General features: G+C 40.2%; 1 protein-coding gene across 1 annotated transcript in view; it reads right to left on the reverse strand.

Annotated features, from left to right (window-relative positions):
* Positions 1–17,284, reverse strand: part of LOC144515742 (alpha-2-macroglobulin-like) — a 38,062-nt gene that overhangs the window by 1,344 nt on the left and 19,434 nt on the right. The window contains exons 17-35 of the mRNA XM_078246827.1: positions 16,928–17,074; positions 16,716–16,821; positions 16,417–16,555; positions 15,712–15,937; positions 14,219–14,345; positions 13,945–14,066; positions 13,796–13,847; positions 11,838–11,921; positions 11,392–11,568; positions 10,883–10,958; positions 10,542–10,698; positions 6,763–6,837; positions 5,292–5,451; positions 5,006–5,193; positions 4,140–4,352; positions 3,899–4,017; positions 1,447–1,537; positions 244–310; positions 52–159 (exon numbers count right to left, since the gene is read on the reverse strand). Coding sequence (XP_078102953.1) covers positions 52–159; positions 244–310; positions 1,447–1,537; positions 3,899–4,017; positions 4,140–4,352; positions 5,006–5,193; positions 5,292–5,451; positions 6,763–6,837; positions 10,542–10,698; positions 10,883–10,958; positions 11,392–11,568; positions 11,838–11,921; positions 13,796–13,847; positions 13,945–14,066; positions 14,219–14,345; positions 15,712–15,937; positions 16,417–16,555; positions 16,716–16,821; positions 16,928–17,074 — 2,434 coding nt within the window. The remainder of the gene's footprint in view (positions 1–51; positions 160–243; positions 311–1,446; positions 1,538–3,898; positions 4,018–4,139; positions 4,353–5,005; positions 5,194–5,291; positions 5,452–6,762; positions 6,838–10,541; positions 10,699–10,882; positions 10,959–11,391; positions 11,569–11,837; positions 11,922–13,795; positions 13,848–13,944; positions 14,067–14,218; positions 14,346–15,711; positions 15,938–16,416; positions 16,556–16,715; positions 16,822–16,927; positions 17,075–17,284) is intronic.

Genomic DNA, 17,284 nt, shown 5'->3' on the forward strand with positions numbered 1-17,284 from the left:
GCAGTGTGTGCTGTGACTTCTGTGAATGAGGTTTAGAGAGGACTGATTTACTTGGCTGGTAGTAGTCGTAGATCTTGACCACGGCTGGCTTCAGGTTCTGCACTTGGTGCTCCTGTATGAGCTTTAGTCTGTGGTTGATGCCTATGTCCTTCGGTAACTGTTGGAAGAAAAACAGACGACATGATCAGTAACAAATCTGGAGAGAATCATCTCTTGTTTGTCACTTTAAATCCCTCTCACCTCCCTGTATGTACACCAGAACATGATCCTCCTTTTGTTCAACACGATCCACCAGCAGGGCACGTTTGAGCTGTGAGGAGACATTAATCAGCTGTTATCATGACAACAACAACTGACAAAAATACTCCTCAGTTTAAACGTACAATGTAACTTTCTGCCACTAGGGGTCTCTCCAAATCAATGGATGGTAAACAGACTTGATGACGTTGGGAAGTTGCGTGGTATTATGGAAGTTGTAGTTTAGTGTTCAACACCATTGCTGATTAGAATGCATTTGTTCAAGGACGAGTTAACGCATTCAAGTTTATTCACGTTAAGTTTAGTAATGTTTATTTATGTTAATCTAATAAAATAGCTGCAGTTCCAACATAATGAATGTTTTTCTTGATTTTTATATTGGTAGCTGACCAGTTAGCTAGTGAGCCAGCAAGCTAACATTAGCCAGCAGCTAAAACAAATTTCACATGTCCAGGTCACCTTTTTGATGGTTTAAAAACCAGGCTGGGTTGTCAGGGTTTGTTGTAACGCTAGCTAGCTACTCAACGAGGCTGAGAGACGGGTGTCGATGGCTGTTGTGCAGCAGCAGACCATCTCCCAGGTGCCCGGAATGATTCCCGCCCTCTTCACTTTTCTGTCATCTTAACTTTTCGTTTTGGTGCTTAACCCACCTTTTGTCGGGTTAATTTAGCTAACTGTAAAGACCGCTAAACGCAAAGGGGGGGGATAAACTCGGCAGGGATGAGATTTTCGGCACGGACACCGGTAGCGCTAACGGAGACGTGGCTAACGCTATGGATGGCCGCTGTTGTGACTCAGGTGCTGGGTCTGATATGGTCCGTTTCCCCGACACTTCATTAAGCTGCCGTTAGCCTCGTAAGCGCCAGGCACTGGAGTTAAGTGCTGGCCGGGTGGATGGCTGCTAGCTGACTGGGGGCTAACGGTACCTAGCTAGCCATATGTCCCGGGGCTGTTGTCAGCTGTCATCCCGACTGAGTCTCTCTATCATCTGGGTGCCAGTGTTCTGACGGAAGTTACAAGTAACTAGACGGTGAAAGGTTATGATGCCACTGACGGAAGGAAACGACCGTGTCTGAAAATAAAACCGATTTATCTGGGTTTGAAATTTGGTGGAAATATTCTCACAGGTATGGTTGTTTAGACATTTTAATACTTATTGTACCTTTAAAAGTTACTGTAATCACTCACCATGTTCAAAGACTCTGGGTCTGGGACAAATCCGGAGAGCATTTTGATATCCAGGATAACCATGTTTGTACTGGACTCTTTTCCACTATATCTGTAATTGCAAGTACAATAAAAATAAGATGGTAGATGGAGCCCTTCCAAAGCACCAGATAGACGTTTTAGCTACCAAGTTGTAGACATTCCTCCCCTGCATCCACCAACAGTTCCATAGTTCAAGCTGGTAGATGCAGAGGATCGTTTGCCAAAAACGTCAGTATTTGTCCATGTCGTGGATCTGCTTGTTGATTACTTACAGGGATGTTAGGTTCAGACTGAGTTTGGGTCTTTTGCTGGTGCAGTCGGCCTCTGGTTTGACCTTAACACTGAGAGTGGTAACATCAGCAGGAGTTGGGATGTTATAGACAACAGAAATCTAAACAAGGAAAGTAAATATTCATAAAAAAAGTGAAGAATCTCAAAAATTCTATTTGTTCAAGTTGGTTCAAATGTACAGTATGAAGCATCAGGATTGGTGGTTTATGTACATCAAACCACTGACCTGTATTGCAGCACATGCAGTGCCCTTCACCTCCAGGCTGTACTTTCCCGTCACGTCCTGCAGCCGCTTCTCCTGGTAGAGCAGTTTGTTGTTCCGATTCACATCAAACATCAGCTGGCCACTGGGAGACTGGACCGTCACTGTGCTTGAACCCTCTGGACTGAACACCAGAGTGGAGTAGAGAGCCAGAGCCTGAAGAGCCACCACGGTGTCCTACAACACACACAAGAAAATACCTAATACTTATGTGCTTACATTTATACAAATGTAAATGTTCTTTTGTTTACACCTGTAGCAGCTTTCATATGTAGGAGTTCACTTTTATCAATTTCAGGTCTCTCCAATTGTTGATTTTCATACAGAAACCAATTAAGAAAATAACCATTTAAAATAGTATAAACATTTTATTTGTAGTTAATGGGATAAAACAATGCTGTTCTTGGTATGGTATAATTGACACTGCTCATATCGGGCAATGTTGCTGTCCTGTGAGAACTATGTCTAAATAATGCGAGTTTCAATTAAAGAATTTGAAAGAAACTGAAGGCTTTAGTTTTTTTTTTTCTTGTGGCATGCTATTGTTCACAGGATAACGGACTGTCAGACAAATACATTTTTAAATAACTTTGTTGGTGCATCTTATTTGTCCCAGAAGAGATTACTGTACGTTTGACTCAAAGTCCAGCTCAAGCCTGTCTGGACTGTACCTGTGTGGAGGAGAATCCTCCATAATAGTTCTGCTGGCTAGTCAGCCATCTAACGATGCGGCTGGCGTAGCCCAGGTCTTCAACAGTCGGAGAGGCACTGAGTTTAGCCAGCAGCACGTAGGAGCTGATCTCCACAGACAGAGAGGCTGACGTTTCTGTTGCTGTCTGAGACCAGTCTAGTCTTTTGCTATGACAATTTAAAATATTTGCTGTGAAAAAGGGTCCATGCCACGGACCTTATTTTGAAACTTGAACTTGTATGCATTTCTTTGCAACACTGCAATTTTTACAAAAGGCCATTATTGGAGAGTAACGCTGATTGTTGAAGGGCATAAAATAGAAGTGGTAATAAAATACTAGCAGACAGAACAATGATGGCTGATGAAACAAAAAACAAGATTAACAGTTTTCTCAAAAACTTGAGCTGTATTGTGTCTGTAGGTTAAGATGTATGGACTAAGACTTTTTTCAAAGGTTTTTTTACAAGGGTCATTTGTCTCAGCCTGTTCACCTGAGTTGGTGAGGGTTTACATACATATTATAAAAACAATATATTTGCTAAACTTTGATTTCCAACTGCTTTAGGAGATGGGATTTGTAGATTCTCCAAGAGTCTGATATAGTTTAGATATTATCTAAAGACACTTTTTGCTTTTGTGACCGCATTTCCACACTAAGCTGAGCTGCGTAACTTCTGATCTTTGGATAAAACACATACCATAAATACACAGCAGAAAGATTAAACAGTGGAAAAAGTTTAACAAAAGACCAGTTTCAAGCGGGATATTAACGTCACATTATTTAATTGTGCATTATGCATGTATTTCACTTCAGACACAGTAGTTACACAGCTGTCAGGGGTTATGGCAGAATACTAACAAGGAAATACAAACAGACATGGTGTTAAGTACATAACATCTATCTTCTGGACGACTCGAGGACTGACCACACGCTCCTCAAGCTGCAAAAGAAATAATGAAAAATAAAAATTCATTGCGAAGACTTAAGCCGGTTCATACCAAAGATTTGCAACATTCTGACACCTGACAGTTTACACCAATGCTACTATACGAGACAGTATATCCTCTTCATAGCAACGACTCTCTGTAGACCTACTTCCATTTGAACTTTCAGCTTTTTTGTAGCTGGATATAATTTGTAGCATAAGTATTTGTCCATGTCGTGGATCTGCCTGTTGATTACTTACAGGGACGTTAGGTTCAGACTGAGTTTGGGTCTTTTGCTGGTGCAGTCGGCCTCTGGTTTGACCTCAACACTGAGAGTGGTAACATCAGCAGGAGTTGGGATGTTATAGACAAGAGAAATCTAAACAAGGAAAGTAATTAATATTTATAAAAAAAGTGAACAGAATCTCAAGAATTTCTCTTTGCTCAAGTTGGTTCAAATGTACAGTATGATGCATCACCACTGTACATCAAACCACTGACCTGTATTGCAGCACATGCAGTGCCCTTCACCTCCAGGCTGTACTTTCCCGTCACGTCCTGCAGCTGCTTCTCCTGGTAGAGCAGTTTGTTGTTCTGATTCACATCAAACATCAGCTGGCCACTGGGAGACTGGACCGTCACTGTGCTTGAACCCTCTGGACTGAACACCAGAGTGGAGTAGAGAGCCAGAGCCTGAAGAGCCACCACGGTGTCCTACAACACACACACAAAAGAAAATACCTAATACTTTGTGCTTAAATTTATACAAATGTAAATGTTCTTTTGTTTACACCTGTAGCAGCTTTCATATGTAGGAGTTCACTTTTATCAATTTCAGGTCTCTCCAATTGTTGATTTTCATACAGAAATCAATCAAGAAAATTACCATTTAAAACATTATAAGTATAAGTATGCACATTTTGTTTTATTTGTAGTTAATGGGCTAAAACAATGCTGTTCTTGGTATGGTTTAACTGACGCTAAACTGTTGAGGTATCGGGCAGTGTCGCTGTCCTGTGAGAACTATCCATGTCTAAATAACTTGAGTTTCAATTGAAATTTTTTTTTGAAAGAAACTGAATGCTTTAGTTTTTTTTTTTAATAAATGGAGAAAAAGCTCCTATACTTAATAAGCTGAAGAAAGAAACATTGAAATGAAGAAGCAGAAAAATGCATTGTCACAAATATAAAAATAGGGCTGTTTTTTTGTGCCATTGTTTTCGGGATAACGGGCTGTCAGACAAATGGGCTTAAGGTCACAGCTAAGCCATACATTTTTAAATAACTTGTTTGTTCATCTTATTTGTCCCAGAAGAGATTACTGTACGTTTGACTCAAAGTCCAGCTTAAGCCTGTCTGGACTGTACCTGTGTGGAGGAGAATCCTCCATAATAGTTCTGCTGGCTAGTCAGCCATCTAACGATGCGGCTGGCGTAGCCCAGGTCTTCAACAGTCGGAGAGGCACTGAGTTTAGCCAGCAGCACGTAGGAGCTGATCTCCACAGACAGAGAGGCTGACGTTTCTGTTGCTGTCTGAGACCAGTGGAGGAAACCTCCTAAAAAAACCAGCCATCCACAAAGAGACAAACAGGTACAGGGTAAGCTTCGTCACAGTTATGAAGCCAGAATGATTTCCTGTAGGAGGTCGACTCACCTTCTTGTAATACAACAGTGTCTAGGTGCTTCAGTAGGTGAGCACGGGTCTCCATGTCTCCTGCCAGGGTGAAGACGTACGCCAGCAGAGCTGTGGTGTAGGTGTTGCTGAGGTCACTGATGGACTCCTTGAGGCAAGACAAGCTAGCATGCACAGGATCCTAGAACAGATTAAAAGAATACATTGTCTTTCGCTGCTGTGTTAACAAATTCCTATATTCAACGAACAACTTCAGTAAATGGAGGCAATAACACAAAACAGCAGAAAGTGAGCTTTAGAGACAAAGTGAGGGCACAGCGGAAAAAGCAACAGGCCAGGAATCAAGTATTAAAGGAGAATTCCGGCCAATTTTTACGTTAATCTTGATCGCTATAAATATGCGTGTATTTTCGATTGAAAAAACCCCGACCCGAATCGATGCAGGCAACACGGAGTAGCTGCAGCTACGTGTATGAGCTTCCACTGAGCTAAAACGGCAGTTGTCGGGGCAAGTTTTAGAGTGCTTTTGTGCCTCTTACCAGACATAAAATGCAATTAAAATGTATGTGCAACATGAACAGGGCCCTTACGTGACAACGAGATGCATTTTTAACTCAGACATTGGCCGGAATTCTCCTTTAACCAGTGCTACTAATCTGAATGATAAAGGAGGTAACAAAAAAACTATTGGCATCGACCAAAATAAACGACTACCGACAAATGTCATTGTCAAATGAGGCATACAATACTAACCAACAAACAGAAATGTGTTTAAAAAAGACTAACATTACATTTGAAATATTAAGTCATCAGATGGCTTGTTACTCAAGTGAGACAGTAGAAACGCAAAAGAATGGAACAACTTCAAAAATAATAGGGTAAGACTAGGCTTCATGGGTTGTATTCAAATTAATTCTAACTAATTAAATGCTCCTCTGCTCAGCTTTTTTGAAAAATAGACTTTTTTTAGACAGTTTCATTCATCAAAACTAAATGGGTATTTCTACTACTTAAGTGGCATCAAGCGGTGAGGTTGCAGCAACCAACTGAATACACCTCCGCTTACTGTCCAAGCGTGTAGGAGAACCTACAGTGGCCTTCACTTCAATGTAAAAACATAAAAAGGCCCTCTCTAAAGCCAGTGTTTGGTTTGTCTGTTCTGGGCTACTGTAGAAACATGGCGGTGCAACATGGCGGGCTCTTTGAAAGTGGACCCACTCCTAATGTAGATATGAAGGGCTCATTCTAATCTAATCTAACAAAAACAACAATTCTTTGTTTCAGGTGATTAATCACTAATGAAAACATTTCTGCCAATAGACCCCCCTACATCCTACACACTGGTCCTTTAAAACAGTAAAAAAAAAAATGTGTTAGTGTTTACGACTACAGTTCACAGGATCTATAGTGCTATGCCATACATATTTAAATTCAAATTAATGCTAATGCATCTTACGTACATATACATTCATATTACAAATAATCAACTTACATCTATGGAAGTATTCATCTCCAAGAAGGCAGCAGTGATGTAGGCACTGAGAGTAACTTCATCAGACACACCACCCTGTAAAGAGGAAGCATAAGTAATTAGTGAACAAAATTCTGGGCCTGGTACAAAGGCATTCTCAATGGGCCCCTTCCCACATCCACAGCTGTTCATTCTTCGTTCGTTCTTTTTGAGACTTCCTCAAACGAGGGCCCTGTGTACTCAAGGCTGATTTATGGTCCTGCGGAGGCTCAACACAGAGCTTTCGCTGTAGCCTACGTAAGTGGCCTGAAGTTTATATGGCATGTGTGTGTGAGGGGAGTGTGTAGAAGAGCGAGTGAGACAGTGACGGCGATTAGCTTTGGAGCGAGTACTGACTGGGGATGCAACGATTATAGATTTTGTTGGTACAATTATAGTCTGAAAAATAATCACCGTCTCATGATTATCACGATTATTATGCATTAATTAATTTCACTGCTAATGTATGAAATTACATGAACCCTCTAGATTTGAATGGGTTATTTATTGCTGCCTTTTGAAACAGAAATAACACAGTAACAGTTTTGAATGTTTTGAAAATGATTATATAATCAATCATCAACCTTTTTATTTGAATTCATCTGAAGAAATTAGAGACTAGAATCAGTCACACCACAAATTAAGGCCAAGTTGGCAACAACAGCACTGTCCTTAAGAAGAAGTTGGCCCTTTTTGGGTCTTGCTAGCTGGTGTGTCTAAAGGTTGTAGGAGCTGCTAGACAAGATGCACCTGTCACAGGGAGATGCGCAGCATGTTGCCAAGGAAAAAATGCGATAAAATCCAAAATGTGAATGTAATTTCAACAGCAGCACAACCTTACTGCATAATAGTTGTCTTATCAGATGCCATCACTAGGTTGATAAGAATTGAATTTAGGCTGCTATATTTAACAGTGAGTTCATTTCATTCAGGTGTGAGGATGGTGGATCAGGATAGACGGGACGGCAACAGGTAGGTCTAACATTAGGTGGAAGTGTAGGGGGAGCCACTTGATACCAACAGATTCATTTCTTAATATTATTAATATGGAAAAAGTAATATAGAAAATATATTACATAATGTCTGACAATATGTCTTAGTGGAGAAGAACACAGGCAAGGAGTGAATGAGTCAGACATGAGGTCGGTGATGGCGTCAAGTAGAGATGAGACCAGTGATGACATCAGGTAGGAGTTCTATTAGACCACACAAAACTAAATGTCCAGTTCAAGTTCCGAGTCTTTCTCACATCTTTCCCAATTTAACGTTAGTGTTGCTTACAGATGAAGTCTGATTACTTCTAATGCCAAATAGAAATAATTTAACATCCCGTTATTGTCGCGTGTTCCCAGCGGCCGCCTCCCGGCGTGTGAGGCGTCCTTTCCCCGTTGTGTTTTTCCGAAACCCAACCTCTGAATAGATGGTTCCCATTCCGTGTTGGTCACCACGAACAAAAATTAGATAAACGTGTTGTTGTACACGTAGCAATAGATTAAAAATAACGTGACAATTACACGAACTGCCGTGAGACCGTGTTGTATATCATATTAGGCTAATCTTGCTATTGTGAATGAAAAATGCATTTCTGTATCAAAACCCGGCACATGTGGGAAATGTAACAATTAGCTTATGTCGGAATGTAGTAAACAAATCAGAACACAAATTTAAACATCCACAACACATATGCCCGAATGCCATCAATGATGAGTTATTTATTGTAATGAAAATAAAGTACATTTACAGTATATATATACCATCTCATTATTTATAATTATGCTAGGCCTACCTAATAAACAGCCCCCCCCCACCCCTTCTTTTTTTTGGGGAGGGGGGGCTACCAAGCCACGGCCGAGCGCCAACATTGAGCTGTTGAATCAAATGACATCCCAGTGCTGCCTGCCCATCCCACTACAACACTCTTCAGCTTTCAGTGGCTTTTATCTTAGTATTAGGATTCCCTGGTTGGTATAATGGAGTCCTAATAGATTTAACTGACCACCTCCACCATAATTCTAACCATAAACTCTCAGCTCATAACCTCACACGAGACGACTGATCAGATTGTTTACTACGTAGTTATAAGACTCGATTCAAAGACAAGTCACTTTTGGATGGAAATCCTTTCAATACATAGGGGGCTCAAATTTGGTAGTTTACCAGATGTGACACTGTGGCCTACGTATATACAGATATAGATCAACGTATATACAGATATAGATCACTGTACCTCCAACATTCAGGTGCCCGACTCACAAAAGTGATTTTGAGATCTTCTTATGTAGTTTGAAAATAGTGGCAGTGTCTAATGCAATCTAATGGTTTCACAAATGCTTGTCAGTCGGAAATTGAAAATACATTTGTGAGCAGAGGGAGCAGCTAAGTGGAACAGCTTGATTTGACCCCACGGGGGGAGAGCACTCTGCCTTTTTATTAGAGTTGGGTATGGCTGCAGCCTGGAGAACTCCATAGACTGTATATTAAATTCATATTATTATTATTATTATTATTATTATTATTATTATTATTATTATTAATAACATAATATATTAATAATATACAGTCTATGCTCCCGTCTCATGCCCTCCCCGAGCTTCGGCTTTTCAAAATAAAAGCACGCGTCTGGTCCACTATGTGTTTGTACTTTGGTGTGTTGGATGTTTGTGAACTAAACACTACGGCAATCATGCTAATGAATACAATAACTTTTTCAGCAGATGTCTTAGTTACAACACGTTGGAGTTAGCAAAGCAGTTTTGTGTTTATATGTGCGAGCAGGATTTATTCAGTTTGATAAATCCCACGGTAAATTGGCTGGTTTACTAAACAGGGAGGGACTAGATATCCTGTCTGTTTTTTTGTATTTCAAGAGTGAATTGCTCCACAATATGAATACAGATTGATCACTTATTTTGTTGGTAACCGTTGTTATATAATCACAATATTACACTTGAGGAGGCCTATAGCCTACTTCAGTAATTTCGGACCTCGAAATTAAACCCTCTCTTGTAATATGGCTTAAACAAACGTCAACATTAAACGCTGATGCAGTTATAAATGTTTTATTACCACAAGTTTACAGACGTCTCTGCTGATCGAGTATCACCTGTGACCTGAGCCGAGACACACCCACCAAACGAGAGAAATCTCAAACATAGACTTAATATTTACAGTCTATGCAGTTTATCTCTCTCTCTCTCTCTCTCTCTCTCTCTCTCTCTCTCTCTCTCTCTCCCTCCCTCTCCCTCCCTCCCTCCCTCCCCGTGGGGTCAAATCAAGCTGTTCCACTAGCTGCTTCCTCTAGAGGTCTGGAGAACTTCCGTTGTGTAATCTGGATGCTGCGTTTTTTTGTTGCATTTGTTTTCTGGGTTTGTGTGATTTTCTTTTTGCATCATTTCATATTTGCAGCGCGTTTATGTATTTGGTTGTGTTGTGTGTATTTGCAGTGCGTTTGCTGAATGCTGCACATGTGTTGCCAAATTTTAATGAAGTTGTTTTCTTAATTTGCTTGTGTTTTGTCTATTTGTATGTGTTTTCTTAAGTTGCAGGGCGTTTGCCCCTGTCGGCCAACGTACACATGGCTCTCGCATGCATGAGTCACAATTATGGCAAATTTCGTGAAGTGGGCCCCAAGGCTGGCATTTGTTACTACTGAGATATGAATGAAAGTCCTGATGGTGCATTTCCATTGAACTACTGCTACACCAAAAGTGTCATTTAGTTACATTGTTATACAAACTCTAGTAAAGAGAGACTTTAATTACCTTCATTCTGTTGTTGAAGAGCTTTCCTGACTGTTCAAAACAGCCATTTTGTTGTTGTTTACTTTTCAGCCAAGTCACGGATGCTTCAATGTTCGCTGGGTCAATGTAGATGAAAGACTGTGCTTTGGCAAACGATCTCAACACAAATGCAGTCAGCCTGAGGATATTAAAACAAAAGTTAGACAGAAAAAAGACTAGAAGAAGCACTTATGATCCGTTTCATGGCTCACAATAGTCATCTACTCTACAAGTATAAACTGTGTGTCATGGTAAATGTTGCACAACATATCAATATATAATTAATTATTCATTTGTGGATGATTGACCAGTAATGGTCTCACCAAGTGTTCCCTGTTCCTGCTCCAAATGTGCTGTAAGCACCGTCTTCATGTTTGTAGTTCAGCTGTCTCTGGTAGCCTGTATAACAATAGAAACACTTTTATTAGGGCATTTACAGATTTGATAGGATTTATGATAAATTGATTTTGGGTACATTTGTTTATAACATATATACTTGTGAATGTACAGATATAAAGAAAAACTACATTGTATGCCTTTACTGGACAGCTGACGTAAAAAGATGACAGGAAATTAGGGAAGAGAAAGAAGGAATGACATGCAACAAGGTCGCCTTGGTGGCCTAGAAGTTATGGTGGGGGCCTGTTGTCAGCACCATAACCCAGAGGCCAGCAGGGTGCCCCTGATCTGTAGTCTCTAATATGAATGACGAGCACTGTCAAGTGATTATGCACGCTGATTATTATATTTTGTGCAACCAGCGCCAGAATGTAGCAGACGGTAGATTTTGGCATACGTGTTCTTTTAGCTACCAAAGTAAACGGAGACTCACCACTGGTCAGGAAGTTGGTAGCCTTTTCCATGATGGCTGGGGTCAGCTGCTGTGTGTTTCTCAGGTACTCGAGGATGTAGATGTTTGGGGCAAGGAGCGCCATGTTCTGCTCACCACATCCATATGGCATCTGCAGCAGCCCATCCAGGTTCTTCAGAGCCCGGCCCAGAATGTCACCTGCCCAAAAACACGGATTCACTGAGACCGAACACGTAACTAACCTGACCTTTACTTTCTACTGGGGCTTGAAAGACAAACTGTATGTTCTTATGTTGTTATAACACCTTTTGTTAATCCCGACAGAAAATAATTTAATATGTTGAAGGTATAAATGTACTTTATATTTTGACTTTACATTGTTCAATTAACCACAAATTGTTTTCCCTTCCTAGAATTTTCTTGGTTAAAGCAACTCTTAATTAAAATGAATTTTTGTATTAATTTACCAAGGACTGATACTGAAGCACGGGCAGATCCATCAATCATGTTCTTAGGGAGTTGTATGTCCATTTCCTCTGTCAAAGCTTGCCCTGTGAACAGAGAGAGAGAACAAACACTCAGTATTAAACCAAAGATGTCTTTTAGATTAAACGGACAGTTAGTGGATCATGTATTGAAACAGGTCAGACTGGATTAAGAAAAATAAAATCACTAAAATGGTGGGGTCTTTCACTTCGGCTGATTGTACAGTGGGGCAAAAAAGTATTTAGTCAGCCACCAATTGTGCAAGTTCTCCCACTTAAAAATATGAGAGAGGCCTGTAATTTTCATCATAGGTACACTTCATCTATGAGAGACAAAATGAGAAAAAAACTCCAGAAAATCACATTGTAGGATTTTTAATGAATTTTAATGAATGGTGGGAAATAAGTATTTGGTCAATAACAAAAGTTCATCTCAATACTTTGTTATATACCCTTTGTTGGCAATGACAGGGGTCAAACATTTTCTGTAAGTCTTCACAAGGTTTTCACACACTGTTGCTGGTATTTTGGCCCATTCCTCCATGCAGATCTCCTCTAGAGCAGTGATGTTTTGGGGCTGTCGCTGGGCAACACGGACTTTCAACTCCCTCCAAAGATTTTCTATGGGGTTGAGATCTGGAGACTGGCTAGGCCACTCCAGGACCTTGAAATGCTTCTTACGAAGCCACTCCTTCGTTGCCCAGGCGGTGTGTTTGGGATCATTGTCATGCTGAAAGACCCAGCCACGTTTCATCTTCAATGCCCTTGCTGATGGAAGGAGGTTTTAACTCAAAATCTCACGATACATGGCCCCATTCATTCTTTCCTTTACACGGATCAGTCATTCTGGTACCTTTGCAGAAAAACAGCCCCAAAGCATGATGTTTCCACCCCCATGCTTCACAGTAGGTATGGTGTTCTTTGGATGCAACTCAGCATTCTTTCCACTCCAAACACGACGAGTTGAATTTTTACCAAAAAGTTCTATTTTGGTTTCATCTGACCATGTGACATTCTCCCAATCCTCTTCTGGATCATCCAAATGTTCTCTAGCAAACTCCAGACGGTCCTGGACATGTACTGGCTTAAGCAGGGGGACACGTCTAGCACTGCAGGATTTGAGTCCCTGGCGGCGTAGTGTGTTACTGATGGTAGCCTTTGTTACTTTGGTCCCAGCTCTCTGCAGGTCATTCACTAGGTCCCCCCGTGTGGTTCTGGGATTTTTGCTCACCGTTCTTGTGATCATTTTGTATGTCTTCCATTTTCTTATAATTGCTCCCACAGTTGATTTCTTCACACCAAGCTGCTTACCTATTGCAGAGTCGGTCTTCCCAGCCTGGTGCAGGTTTACAATTTTGTTTCTGGTGTCCTTTGACAGCTCTTTGTTCTTGGCCATAGTGGAGTTTGGAGTTGTGGACAGGTGTCTTTTATACTGATAACAAGTTCAAACAGGTGCCATTAATACAGGTAATGAGTGGAGGACAGAGGAGCCTCTTAAAGAAGAAGTTACAGGTCTGTGAGAGCCAGAAATCTTGCTTGTTTGTAGGTGACCAAATACTTATTTTCCCGAGGAATTTGCAAATAAATTCATTAAAAATCCTACAATGTGATTTTCTGGATTTTCTTTTCTCATTTTGTCTCCCATAGTTGAAGTGCACCTATGATGAAAATTATAGGCCTCTCTCATCTTTTTAAGTGGGAGAACTTGCACAATTGGTGGCTGACTAAATACTTTTTTGCCCCACTGTATGTAATGACAGTAAATCAATCTGACGCACCTGCGCTAAACTTGGCACAATTTCCATAATCACACTGAAACTAAGTGCTATCTGCAATTAGTGAATGTCTCCATTACATTTTTTAACATTCAATCTACTCGACTTCCAGTATTTGTCTTTTCACATGTTTGATGGGCCATGCCTGGTGTAAACCGTACTGACCTTTTGGGCAGAGCAGCCAGTTGTAGGTCTTTGTCATCTCAGTTCCCTCAGCCTGAGAGGGAAAGAAATAATGTGAGTGAAACAGAGTTTCCATTTGGTTAATGGATAAAAATGTTTTCCCTTTATCATCTTGTTTTTAAGGTACCAACCTTTACTATGAGAGGTCGTGTGACCACGTCAATTCGTCCCCTTTCAGGCACGCTCACAACCTCATTGTCACATGAAATTTGGGATGTCACAGCCTCAGCACTCACTGACACATTTACAACTCCTAAAAAGAACAAACAGTGTGAAACTTGATTAAGAATTCTTTTTTTTTTTTGCAAAAATGTTTTTTGTCACTAATGTGAATCTCACTGATTTAACAGATCAAAGAGGGCTCCTCCACCTCGACAGCTTTGTGGATAAAAGCTTGACTCTCACCTAAGGCTGAGGGGGCCATGGTCCAGCTGAGGGTCTTGCGCTCACTGCCACACAGACAGGATGTGTACTGGTCACCAGAGAGGGGGGTGAGGGTGTAATCTAAGGAGGGGGTTGGAGTCACAGTGACCTGTTCAAGAGAGGACAATATATTTTAAAACTGGAGATTTATGGCAAATGCAAAAAACTGTTCAAACTGCAACACAATGCTGCAGCATTTAACCTTTCCCCGGTACATATTGCAAATGTTTTTGTTCCAAATAAAAGGTGACATCTAATTATCAAGCAGTTTGAAGACTGACTTAATTAAGAAAATATATATAATATGATTATATATTTAAAATAACCTTGGTAAGTCTTGAGTGAGTTGACAGGACCAGCTAGAGAGGTGGGTAGAGTTAAACAGCAATCAATTAAAAGTTTCAACAACGTTTTAAAAGTGCCTTTTATTCCACATTGTAAAGGGAGTGGGTAAAGTCATTATCTATTACAATCTGTTTAATGTGAAAAAGCAGTTGTCTTTAGGTTCAACACATAACCCAACCAATTATTTTAAGTATGTTGTGCATCCAAAAGTTTGGATTCATTAGGGTCATACATACACACATATATATATATATATATACACATATATATATATATATATATTGCACACATATACATACACACATATACATACACGTATATATACTGTATATTGTAGAGGCTAAACCCAAGCTTTAAGCCCCTGACATGCTGTTCCACGGGTAGAGTAATTGACGCACTTTTTACCTTTTTGATCAATGAAAGTTGAAGTCATATTTGCAGTTAAAACCTTTGGTTCCATTTATTTCCATGAGATCTTAGTTGGGTTTCCAGACAAATCACTGCTTGTATGTATGCCTGTGTAGTGTTGTAGTGGTGTGGTGTTATAGTGTTGTGGTGTTGGTGTGCGTGTGGTCAAAAACTGTATGTGCTTCCGGGTTTTACCCGAGGAACGAAAGATTGGTTCCTGTTTATACCAAGGGCAATAATTGGCTCTTACATATATATAAATACATATCCTGTTATTTATGATCTTTAGTTTGTGTTCCAGATAATGAAAAAAATTAAAGATAGTCAGTGTTTCTCTGAGAAGAAAAAAACTATAATAACACAAACAAGGTATTACAAAACCATAAACTGCATTAATATTGGATACATTTCCATCTAATTCAGTACATTTCCACCAGAGGATGGTTTTTGGTGATCCCTTAACTTTTCATCTAGAGCCATCATCAGGTAAATTCTAAAAATAAAAATATTCACTTTTCCAAGTACTTTGGTTTACGACCAATACCTGCAGACCAATCACCATCTTACTGTTCTGTTTTGTGCCAATTAGCTAATTTTAGATGCCAACACACTAAAGGTGGGGGAAAATGGCAAACATGACACCTGCAAAACATCTGCATGTTAGCATCGCATTGTAAAAACGTTACGCTAACATTTTTTTTATTTTTATAAAATCGCATTACCATGATGCAGCTGGTCAGGTAGTTGAAGGTGGTTGCCTTCAGTTCAAAGTGCTCCCCCCGGATGATGGAGTAGGGCAGGCTGAGCTCCAGGAAGAAGGGCTGGAAGACAGTGATGTTTTTACGTGGAGCCAAGCCGAAACCCTGAGGGGACAGACAGAAAGCCTCCGTCTCCCAGGTGGTGATGGTGTCCGGGACAGTGAGGGACACATCCTTCGTTCCAGACTCTCTGGATCAGAAGACACAGACGCATACGGTGAACTTGAACATACTCGCTTGATTAAGATTAGTGAAAAAAAATACTAAAATTACTAATATGAAGACTTAACTGCAGTAACACCACCACACTGTAGTTACCGTTACCTAAAAAGAATGTGGAAATGTGAAATTGTTTCATATGCTGCGTCATTGAGATTTCAGAAACTCAGAAAATGAAGTTATACTGGGATTCATGTGTACTTTAGCCCAAAAAGACCATTCCCCAACATTCTGCTTAGAATAACTAACTAAAATAACACTCCTAAAATGACTGAGCCATCAGTTTGAAAAAAAAAAAGAAGCTTAGGAGCAGTGTCAGTAAATCAGTTTCATGCCATTCATGTGTGGAGGGAGACAGCAGGAAGGTGCACATACTCTTTAGGCAAAAAAATGCACTCATACACTCAAACACATTTATTACCATCAAAACCCTCTGTGGCAAAAACTCACCCAACTTCCACCAGGTCCCATATCCAGGTCTCAGGGAAGAAAGTGCGGACTGTCTCTATTGGTGATTTATCAGGAGACGACCTATCAGAGGCCGTAGCAGCTCCAACAGAGCTTCTGACAGAGTTCATGGTTTTCAATACTTTCTTTCTTAGTAAACGAAACGAATTATACCTAAAACCAACACCTAAAGTAGAAAATACTTTGTTAGAAAAAAATTAAAGCAATGACACAGTGACCAGTTTTAATGAGGTAGTAAATATTCAGTATGTGTCACTTGATGGAGCAAAAAAGAAAGTCACCATAGCCACCATAGCTAATGCGGCCCTTGCGGTATTCTCTTCCTTTGTATTTGAGGCATGAAGGCTTTCGGATAACCATGTTCGTTGCCATCTTCATCCCTACATTCTAGATAATCCAACAACAAACAGGCATCACTGAAAAGTTGATAAATGTGCAACAATAACTTCTTAGTATATTTTTTATTTTGTACAGTCATTTGTGCAGGAAGTACCTGGAAAACTGTATAAGCATCAGCTCTCCCATCACCATGGGGGTATGGCAAAACATATCTTCTCGGTTTCACAGGCAAACATTTTACATCATCTTGAACGTCATATGGAATATAGGATATTTTTTTGACCGGCAACAATTGAAATATCTGAAAAGAAAGGTTTGGTTCAAAGTTATAAACTGACAATGTTTGATGTTCTATGAAGATCTGACAATTGGGAAAGACTTGGACACTAAGGCCTACTCTATATCTTGAAACGTGGATGTAAAGTATATTTGTCAAATCATTGCCTTTATCCATAAGGCAGACTCTTACAGAGGGCTACACCTCATACAGTCAGGTCCATAAATATTGGGA

The sequence above is a fragment of the Sander vitreus genome, chromosome 3, assembly GCF_031162955.1.
Source record: "Sander vitreus isolate 19-12246 chromosome 3, sanVit1, whole genome shotgun sequence".
Classification (NCBI taxonomy): Eukaryota; Metazoa; Chordata; class Actinopteri; order Perciformes; family Percidae; genus Sander; species Sander vitreus.